The following is an 11,361-nucleotide window of genomic DNA, read 5'->3' as shown; positions in this document are numbered from 1 at the left end:
TATGGTGGATTATGTCCATATATCACATGTGTGCGTCATGGATTTGTGTTGTGCTGGACAGGTGAAAGTGTATTTTGAATTATGAAATGCTTTCTGAAAAGAGAGGTTTGCAAGGGAAGATGAATTCTAAGGCAACAGTCCGATTTCTAATGTCTTATTATCATGAAATCAGTCAGCTTGTAAAATAAAAAAAGTTTTGTATCTTGCCCTTGATACCAAATGGTATAAACATGTTCAAAGTATAGGATAAAGCCCGAGTACGAGGGCTCTTCTGGTATATAAAGTCCAACCCAACGATAAAATGTCGAGGCCGCAGGCCGAGACATTTTATCGTAGGTTGGACTTTACATACCAGAAGAGCCCGAGTACGAGGGTTTTATCCGACTTAAAAACTATCGCCCCTAACTGATATATTTTCGTTTTCAATGTGTTTACGTCAACCGTCCCCTTTGTCAATGTAACATGTTTAGGATATGAATTAAAATTTATTTGTGAAATAGCCTTCCAATGTAATGGAACATCCTATAAATGCCCTAGGGCACATTATATAAATGCCCTAGGGCACAGCAGATTTTGTGTTGCAGCTGGTTTCCGCTGTGTTACCAAATTTGAATATTAAAACGTACCAGATGTCTACAGAATATGACATGTTCACTTTTGATTGGACAGTACTTTACTATGGCGCTGTCATTCGTTTCTGGAATTTGGTGACCAAGGCTTTACTAGTAAATAAAACACCCTGAATTGAGCACTCTGATTGGTCAATCAACAGTAGATAGTTTTTAAGTGTATTGACAGAAGTTATGGGCTGGCATGTAGAGCATATAATGTGCAAATCACCATGCAGATGTGGCATGCAAAGATCTTGTTATTCCAACCAACTAACTGCCTCGGTGATTCTTTAGGGACTGTGAAGAATTGATTCACATGTCTGGTCTCATTTCTTGAAATATTTGTGTTGGTTTTCATACAGTATTGATCTTTTTCACTGGAAACACTTTATTGTCTTGCATGTACAAGAATACAGATATATGGCCGTGCATCTAATTTTAAGCATCTCAAGCTGTATATTATGGCAGAGCAAACACAACTGCTTTCACCTTATGATATATATCATTCTTTCTTTGACATAATTTCATAACTTTTTAAGTATGTGAGCATTTTCTGGGCAACAAACTGCATCTTAAATATTACACTAGAACTTACGAAACACTGATTTAAACCAGTGGATCGGATATATTTGTAAATAACATTTTTTATTCACAGAAATACATCCATATGTTTAAGAACATTGATGGTTATTTGAGTCTAAGGCAAAATTGAAAATTGCCTGGTGATATATTCTTAAGCAGTTTTACATTAATATAAAATAAGAGGTGTGAGTGTTGTAATAACACTATTTATACCACTCATGGTCATGTGAGACATTGTTCTCACCGTACGTTTATTATCGCAACACCAATTGTTCTTATGCAAATAAGTAAACCATTACGGTTCATTGATATGGAAATTAGTAAACCTTACAGTTTAATGAATAGACTTCATTATCATATGAATACAGACGTAAGGTTTACTACTTTCCATATCAATGTACGCGTAAAGGTTTACTTATCTACATACAAACGAAAATCAAACATCTGGCAGATTGTACATGTGGCAACTTTTAATGAACTAGCGAAATTACATTTCAATGAAAATTACATTTCAACTTATCACTGTGTTGGTTTTGAATGAAAATATGGCCTGATGAACTTGTGTACCGGGTTATTAAACGTAGTGGTATCTGACGAGCAGCATGGAGAATGCTACTCTTCAACTTTTACATCAACTTTTGTCACAGGTTGGGGGGGGGGGCTGTAAAGCATTAGACACGGTTTTCTGCTGGAAATTGCTGATACGCAGTGTACGTGCGAAATTCTTCATCAGGGCGATGACCAGTGCATTCTTTAAATAGTTGTTCATCGAAGCCCTTATACATACAAAGAAGTTGCTGCAGCAACCTGAATTTAATGAAAATAATCAATAATTGAAAAATATTGCCGTCGAAAAGGAATGACATTTGAGTGGAAAGTAATGGAATCCCACACTTGAAACTCCGTTCAAATGACAACACTCAGCGGGCGGGATAGACCCATTGCATCGAACGTTTCAAATATTATCATGTCACAGTAAACTGGCCTTTCAGAAACACGATGGAAGAAACAATAACGATAACAGTCACGCCGGGAAAATGTAAGAAAATAATTGAAACTAACCTGCCCGAATGGCCGGTATGATATCCAGATATTCCACACATCCACAAATGAATATTTCGCTGCTTTTAACTGGAGTTGTTTTAAGTTTCTCGCTTTGGGTACGTCCCCATGCATCCGACACTGACACGCTTGATCCGGTAGACTTGCGTGTATTTTGAAGTACGCGAGATCCTTATATTTCAGTCAATTTTGTACTGTTCACGGCAGCAGGAAATCTTTCACTTTCATGTTTGCCGTTAGGTAAAATCCTCTCTGTCATCCAGTGGTATCGCGTTATCAAACTGCGAGCAAACCGTTCCACTTCGCTTGATTACATTGTGTCGGAGATATACAAGTATAGGTCCATACTGGTGGCGTGGCCGATGCACAGTGACATGCACATGCATCATACCACGTGGCAAATTGATGTGCACCTGGATCAGTGCAGTCAGTTTGTTAGCCAATGAGAAAGCTGTATTAAACTATCTATTGTGTCAGAATTTCAATCCCTAATGACACCAGGTGTTTTAAGGCGTAATGCAAATTGATCATTCTGACAGCACCGCACAACTAGGTCATGATATTTTTCAAATTTCCTCTTTTTTCGTGGTATAAGTAGGTAATTGTACAGGTTCTCGTGTGTTTACAATTCTAAACCTCACGGCTTTAGCTGGCAAATTGTAAACCGCACTCGGCCTTCAGCCTCGTGCGATTTACAACATGCCAGCTAAAGCCGTGAGGTTTAGAATTGTAAACCCACTCGAACCCGTACAATTACCTATACTAGTAACACGTGGAAATTTACATTTCTTGCTGTCAGGATAACTTTCAAATTCTGTATTGTCAGTGCATTTCAGGATTACTGTAACACTAAAACACTACCGGTAAAATAAATGCTGGAAGTGAGTTAATTTCAAATTTAGTAGAGAATTACACCCTCACAATGTTTCAAGGTCTTGAAATTGAGGCGACGTTTTCTTTGAAATGAGAACAAAGTTTCTTGGTGACATTTTTGGATTGAAAACTGGTATGAGTTGACTCTCAAAGCCTTGCTCATACAAATACAACATCCTGTCAATCAGAATTAGGGATTCTATCACTGGAGCTGTTAGCAATCTCACAACATGGAATGCTATCAGTTGCTTCCATCTCGCCAGCAACTTCTCAAGTTCTTTTGATTCATCTATGGAGACCTGTTCTAGACCTAATTTGCTCAAGGCTTCTGACAGATATTGATTGAGTGGAACGTCATGCTGCTTCTTCACATTTCTCATTATTTTCTTCAACTTCCTAATACTGGCATGGCCTGTACTCAGCTCAGGGTGCTGTTTCTGGATGATGGTTTCCAGTATTGCTCTGTAGCACTGCAGGATTATATTTGGATCACCATCTCTCAGTCTCTGAGCATAAGTATCCACTGCATGGCAAGCAAGCTCTCTTGGTTCATAATTCAATTCGTGGTTTGGAATGTGATTTACCCAAGTACTCATAGGATAGCCTTGTGGTTGACTGGAATTCTGGATGCCGGCGGTGGTCCTTGGGTTGCCTGTATCAAGTATTGCAGCTGCCTGGCTATCAGTAGGTACTGTTCTGTTACATTGTGTTTTTGCTGGGGTTACATTCCTGCAAGTCATCCTCTGATAGCAGCAGCCGACTGAAACAAGAGCTGTGGCAGTTTTGCATCTGGTGAACACCCTCAAGATTGTTGGTGCTAAATCACCACAGGTGTGCAACCCAGCAAAGACAAATGACTTGTCATCACATGAAACTGTCTGTTGAGCATGAGCAAGGTTTTGTTCTGACATTGCATACTTTGCATTTTCATTTCCTGATACTGTAGATTTATTATTGTCTGCAGATGTAATAGAACCATTCAATCTTTTATCTACTATCGTTTGTCTTTCCTCTCTGTCTGATAAGAGCACTGCTCCATGGTTTTCTTGAAGTAAATTTAAGAAATCGTCAGCGGCGATGTTGGCGTTAATATGGAATATAACATGGCTTGGAATATTCGGATCATCTGATGCAGATTCTGACAGTTTTACACCCTTCAGTTTGCTAGGATTCTCAACGCGTTTCACCTGTATTGTCTCAGTCAACTTAGAGTCCAACTTTATGGCCCCAGTTACATTGCATCCATCCGCTTCAACAGTAGTCACGTGCAATCCGTACCCGAACGATAGCAGTCTCGTCAAATGTCCAAGTCCTGCGCCAACGTCTACCAAGTTTAGACAACGACTGTCTGTGCAAACCTCGTTGATGAGTTTAGCTAATCGGAATATCTCGTATTGTTTCTTTGGCTTGACATGTCGCCTGTAGTGATGGGGAAGCGGTTCGTATGAAGTTTGAGCTTTTCTCAGAAGATTTTGCACCTCAACGTGATCGAAAGTCTCGTCCTTTTCGCACAGTATCCTGGGAAGAGGTAGGGCATACGCTGCGGCTCGAAACGAAAGCAAAGAGAGGGGCCACACTCTTTGGAAAATTGTACCGTTATTCATCGGTTGTCCCGACAACAGCGATGCCATTTGTTCCGTGTCGAAATCTTGTAACACATCTTGCCATGATCCAGGCAAGTTCGCCCAATGATCTTTCACAAAAAACTCAACGATGTATGCTTCTGAAATCCATTTATACTGGTTAACAAAGCAAAGCAAGTTCTTTGCATGATTTTGAATTAATTGATACGAATCTGGATCACACCTGAGTGCCATTGATTCATCACCTTGTGGCGGAGAACGATCCAGGCAGGGCTCCACTTGTCACCGTGCTGGCTTGTCCTCAAATGCACTTCTCTAGCGGAAGACATTTGATTTGAAACTGTATATTTGTTTGATGTGACTTTACTCCAGTTTGTAGTCACGCAACACAGAAGGCGCTATCATGTGACCTCAAGTTTATTTTGTGTTCTTTGCTTGTTCTTTGCAAGCTGTCAGCTCTAAAGTCAGGCACAGTAGAACCAATGAAACATTCATCGGCAATACCAGTATCAGCCTTCCATGAGTTGTTTATGTCATGGCCAGATAATGAAAAACTGAGTATCAAACAGTTGCGCTGTTAAAGTAACATTGCTTGCATTAACAGTGGGTCTTCGCGCAATAGATATTGCTCCAAAAGGGCAAACCTTTAACCCAAATACTTGTAGAAAGAAGCAAATTTGTTATCCAACCAACCAACTGAGATTCAATGATGACAAAAGTGTCAATACCAAATTTTTGGTATTAATAATGATACTTAGTTGTTTAGGTTTTGAGGTGTGTTTACCACCTTCAACTATTGAAAAACTTGACCCTGTTAAGACTTTTAATATATTTGATTATATTCAACGTATAAGCGATGTAAGACCAAGTAACAGTGCAGTGTTTGTAAGTTTGAATGCCCCTTATCATGCAGTTGAAGCCCATAGTAAAGCTCGAATTTTAGATGAAGCAATTCAACTAGCTGGGTTAGGACGAAAATATAATGTGAAGGATTTTCGCCCTACTGAGGCTACATCTGCAATCACAGCTCACATTGATAAAATTGGAAGGTGGAAAAAGATCTGCCTTCTTTGACCATGTTGACAGAAATATCCACCAGATAATACAGACCAAGTGCTTGATTTGTAAAACAAAACATTAACGAAACAGCAACGGTAACTCTCCAAATAGGCATATTGTATTAATGTTTATGTTAACGTTCATTAAAATTGTTGTTTTCACTCACAGTGTTGCGTGACGTAAGTTTACAAAAATTGTAGTCACGCAACACAGAGGGCGCTATAATGTGACTAACAGAGAGTGTGATATGGTACATTTCAGATGAAAGAGGAACATGTCCAAAACTGCACACCATCAAATGGATAAATCCAAGTGAAGTGAATTGAAGTACAAACATTACTCTAACTGTAAACAGTTAACTGTAGGTAGTTACTGGAGGGGTCAGCAAACACCAGAATTCCTTATAAATATAGCAAGGTTCATGTTGATATTTAGACTAGTTTTTTGGAGACAGGTTAGTGCTATAGAGTGATTGTTGGAAAGAGAAGTGCTAGCAGAGACATAGGCATATTGTATTGATATTTAATGTTATAATAAAGTTCATTGAAATTGTTGTTTCCACTCCCAGTGTTGCGAGATGTAAGTTTACAAAAAGGTACAGTTGAACAGATGCCTGAGACGGGTGTATCCTAACAAAGGAAATTGAATGAACCAAAACGGAGCCAACGAACCCGAACGGGGCCACAAATACCTTAAATGGTTAACTCTGATGCCTGACCGGGGCCAAACGGGACCAAAAGTTAACTGCAAAAGTGTAAAACTGCTACAAAACACATATCCCGGGACATCAAACCCCCGGGATCAAACCTTTGACCATCGCAGTGTCTATGATTAACTGAACCGTTGAGGGCGCCATTCAACACTTACCGTGAGCTTTACGTATCATTTATTTTCCAGCACCTTTCTTTCAGTTTGTGAGGTTGTTGTTTATAAAAGTGTAACGAAAATTTTAATGTTATCACTTTTAGTTTTAAAATGACTGTTTTATTCCATTCTTCCTTTCATTGAAGCAAACATTTGACTCTCGGAACAAAAAACGACAGTCTTTTAGATGACTGTCTGTGCAAAAATCGGCTTTGTTGTTGTATTGAAGTACAGAAAAGTTCTCTTCTTCCACTGTGAATTAGCAAAACAGACATGTTTCGAACAAATCGCTTGTCCTTCATCAGTGTCCACACTTGATCTGACAGAAAGATCCAAATGCAGGCATTTAAACAGCTGGAGGTGTGAACACATACATACATACATGTGTTGTATGTTCTGTAATTGTGGTTTTTGTTTGAGTCATCCGTTTACATTGTTGTCAATTTTGTGTTGCATCACTGATCGCCCAGTTGTCGCTGATATTCTCTTATGTATAAATCACCAGTGTCAAGAACTGCTGTTCCCCTTCCTTTATCGGTTTGATTTTTATATTCTTGTTTTTGGATAGCATTTTCAACGCTTCCAAAGAGTTTTCTAGTTGTGTTCTTTGCTGCATGCATGCATGCATGTATGCATGTATGCATGTATGTATGTATGTATGTATGTATGTATGTATGTATGTATGTATGTTCTACATAATGTATCGAAGGCTCTTTTTCCGGATGTACTCGTTTGTATGATCATATATATTACAGTTGGTTTCATGTGGGATGATTAGTTGTCGGAGTGAATTTAAGCCGTTGCTAAGCACGTTGACTTGGGATGTTTGTGAGTTTGTGTGACTGGATGAGTTATAATTTATTTTATGAATCTGAGATAATAGTTTGTAACTGGCTCAATATTGATTTTTGTATATTGCAACTTATTTGTTATTTTGATCATATAATGTTTTTCCCGTCTGCACTTTTTTTTGTTAGCTTTGTTATGTTTGTTGTATTTTCAGTTGTCATGTCATGTATGTTTTTTAGTTCCATTTTGTTTTTTCTATAGTTCTCCTTTAAAAGATGTGTTTGCATTGCTAGGCCGCTTATAGTTTGGTTTAGCTAGGCAAAAAGAGTCATTTATGTTGATCAGACTGGCATCATGGGCCAGTGGCTAGAGCAGTGGACGCACGAGCACAGGAATTGTAAAGCGCCTTGAGCACATGTACTTGTGGATATGTGCGCTATATAAGAACTTATTATTATTATTATTATTATTTTTATTATTATTTTTATTTTTATTTATTGTTCATGTTGCCTTTCTTAGTTTTTCTTAGCCGACGTTACTTCGTTCGCATTGCATACGACATTTGGAAGCTGGAAGTTTGAGATTGAAGTTACCAAGCTACCATGCGTAGTGGCGCACTCTCGATCGTCCTAGAGTAGAAAGGCTGATTGTAAAATCCATCCACATCAGTGCACCTTCTACATTTGCCGAAACAAACACACTTTCCCCGATCAAGTCCCTCCATGATCAAAGTCCATTTAAGGTAATATGCACCTCGAAAGTAAAAGACTTAAACTTTTGCTCAAACTTTCCTCGGTGAAACTTTCAACCATTCTCTTACCAAAGCAAGAATAAAAATCAGGGGTCACCGTGCAAACTTTGGTACTAGAGAGACAAATAACTTGTGATTTCTCGATATTTGAAATCCAAAATGGCCGCCATCCCTGTGTTAACTCTATGAGAAAAAATAAAATTTTCGATTTTCGAAAAACTAAGACGGTGAAAACTTTTCTTTCGCCAAGAGCTTCAAAATGAGCCCCCACAAGTGGTAGGTCAGAAGAAAATTGATAAAATTTGAAGGCCTGAATTTCTGTCCCCGAGGTGCGTTCTACCTTAATAGAGGGACTGCCGAAAAGCCTGCACTCCTAACGATAGGGGCGCTCTTCTCCATATCTGGTTTCACAAAATTGATTCCGATTATTTGGTTTTTTGTTTTCAGACAAGACGCATTGTAATTTTAATGCATTCACAGTTATGTAGATTTGTTTTATTTGTGACTATATGGAAATAAATTTATCTTTTTCAAAAAAAAAAAAATGATTCCGATTCTGGTTCAGTAGTCAATCAGGGGACAGACTGGAAAGACGTCGTCGATACAGTCGATTTGGAGGACTTTTGGTCCCGTTTGGCCCCGGTTAGGTATCAGAGTCAACCATTTAAGTTATTTGTGGCCCCGTTCGGGTTCGTTGGCTCCGTTGGCTCCGTTTTGGCTCAGTCCTTTGTTAGGATACACCCATTTCTAACATTGAAAAACGAGCACAAGCGTATGTTTGACTGGTGTATGTGCAAACATTGAAAGCTATAAAATTGCTCCGAGTCTGGCAATATTAAATATCAAACCAGAATAAACTGAAGAACTACTAAAACTTCAGATGACTGTCGCACTAACTGGTAGGCTGTTGTTGTGCAGATAAGCTTAATAATATAATATAATATAATATAGGCCTAATATAATATAATATAGGCCTAATATAATATAATATAGGACTAATATAATATAGGCCTAATATAATATAATATAATATAATATAATATAATATAATATAATATAATATAATATAATATAATATAATATAATATAATATAATATAATATAATAATATGATATAAATGCAAAAATAAAAATGAAAGAATGACAAATTTAGCCCAAAGCTTCTGATTTATAAATTGAAAGATTATGGTGTGAATGGCACAGTTTTAAACTGGTATAACTCGTAATTGACCAATGGATATCAACGGGTTCTTGTGGATGGATGTTTGTCGTCATGGAGTCCTGTAACTTCTGGTGTTCTGCAGGGGTCACTACCTTGTATTATTAGAAGGAACATTTTGCTTTCACAGACGCTTAAAGAAAAAGTAAAGTATTTTTTCGCTCAGACAAGTTTATAGACCGCGTCTGAGGTCATGACCTTTATTCAACCCAAGAGACGTACGAGGAACACTCAGCATGCTCAGTGATAACTGACAACAATTTCAAAAAGTGATTTGGAGACGAATATGTGCTTGAAGACTTATGTATTTAGTGAATATCACTAGGAATTTTGTGTCCTAATTGACTACATGCAAAGTGGAATTAATGATTTTAAGCTAAATTTCAGATCGCGAGGAAAATGTATAACCTAGTAGACAGAGCCGGACTCATCAAATGGAATACAAAAGAAATTCAAAGAAAAAAATTGAATTCTGTGATGCTAAACACTAGGACGTAATCTAAATTCGGTATTGAATTACTAACTATTCCAAGGCAAGGCACTTCAGCAATTTTGGATCTGATGCTTCTCTTCTCAATTTTGGTCGCGCAGAAAAGTCTTCAGCAACATAAGTTCTTAATCGGGAACTATTTCATTCAGCAGGGTTCTGCGAAGCATCTTGTATCATTCAAGATATTGGGCCTGTGGCTCTCTCTCTCTCTCTCTCTCTCTCTCTCTCTCTCTCTCTCGTAGGACAAGTAACAGCACAGAACTGGCGAGACTATGTAGCCAGCTATTATCTCAGAGGTCTTCCGTTTTATTACCATGGTAATTAAAATTAATGGTTTACATTAAATGAAAACAAAAGTTATCCATGGGTTTACTGTCAGCTCCTCAAAAGAATGTGTGAAAGACGATTTCCTAAGACGAACGTGTTGAACTCGGCGTTTATTCATTTTATTTCCTGTTTATTATTAAGCAGGCCGACCGATCCCATTCAATGTTGACATTGCTGGTCACTTACCCAAAACCAACCCACCACCTCTTCAACCCCACCCATGACAACGCCCTCTATGCAGTAGCTATGCTTGGTATGTATGCACCCCCGCTTGAATAAATTGTGACTTCGCGCGGCGGCCATATTGATGAGAGGAGGCAGGAGAATATCTTAATGAAAACGCGTACGCAGTGTAAACGCTCTTCTGTCAGAACTAACTGAAGTGAAATTGGCGACGTGTTTGGTAAAGCAGACTTGGGCAAGCATTGAGGTAGTCGCGACTTAGAGTGCGACAGGAAACTTGGACTACCGAGTTACGTGGTGAATTTATTCTACCGGGCGTGAACGCAGGACGGGTGTAGCGGGCTGGCCCGCCGCTGCGGGAGTGTCAACGTGATATATACACCAGGTTGACGTGTGTGTGTGAACGGCGCACAGAACGGAAGGCAGGTGTTTTGACCTTTAGTATCTGAGGAAAGCGTAACAGGTATGCCTCCCAGTTCACTTATAATGACTTCATTTTCTTAACTGTCAGTTTCTCTTGTCTTCAGACTTTTGCCTTTCACTTGAGATGCCTAGTCTGCAAGAAAGAAGACGGTGCACTTCCGGGTTGATAACCAAAATACTTGTCACCATTGCAGTTTACTTGGACAATTCGTGCATACACCAAGACACATTCTTGCCCCATTGTCATGCCAATGACTTTCATCCTTTATGGATTTTCTTTTCACTTTATCAGCTCCCCGTTTTGATTGAGAGAACCACATCCCATTCTGCATTGTATTATCTTTTCAGGGCTGTGCCAGTCGGCGTAAGTATCTGAGGCTGGACGCGCGTTTAACTGTGAACTGTCATTGCATTTTGTCGTTCGCATTTTTTGTGAACTTCTTTCACAACGCAAATGAGTGTGTATACTGTCACCACGCCTTTTGAACTCGTCCGTTTGTTTAACATTCGCCAACAATGGACAGACCTCCAAAAGACACGCTAGC

The 11,361-nt window shown here is 38.8% G+C and overlaps 2 protein-coding genes across 15 annotated transcripts in view; one reads left to right on the top strand and one right to left on the bottom strand.

The window, feature by feature from the left end:
- Positions 1-1,641: 1,641 nt before the first annotated feature.
- LOC139149259 (methyltransferase-like protein 25B) lies at positions 1,642-5,145 on the bottom strand. Its single transcript, XM_070720896.1, has 2 exons — positions 2,256-5,145; positions 1,642-2,000 (listed from the first exon to the last, which is right to left on the bottom strand). The coding sequence occupies exon 1, from the start codon at positions 4,943-4,945 to the stop codon at positions 3,173-3,175; it is 1,773 nt and encodes a 590-aa protein (XP_070576997.1). The 5' UTR covers positions 4,946-5,145; the 3' UTR covers positions 1,642-2,000; positions 2,256-3,172.
- A 5,324-nt stretch (positions 5,146-10,469) lies between these two features.
- Positions 10,470-11,361, top strand: part of LOC139149256 (spectrin beta chain-like) — a 91,546-nt gene continuing 90,654 nt past the window's right edge. For 9 of the 14 annotated variants that reach the window (XM_070720885.1, XM_070720879.1, XM_070720886.1 and 6 more), the window contains exon 1: positions 10,493-10,856. The gene's annotated coding sequence lies outside the window, so the exon portion shown is untranslated. Of the gene's footprint in view, positions 10,857-11,361 lie in introns of all 14 variants that reach the window. The other 5 variants (XM_070720888.1, XM_070720887.1, XM_070720883.1 and 2 more) reach the window with 2 other exon arrangements.

The sequence above is a fragment of the Ptychodera flava genome, chromosome 14, assembly GCF_041260155.1.
Source record: "Ptychodera flava strain L36383 chromosome 14, AS_Pfla_20210202, whole genome shotgun sequence".
Lineage (NCBI taxonomy): Eukaryota > Metazoa > Hemichordata > Enteropneusta > Ptychoderidae > Ptychodera > Ptychodera flava.
This window is presented reverse-complemented; position numbering and strand designations above follow the sequence as displayed.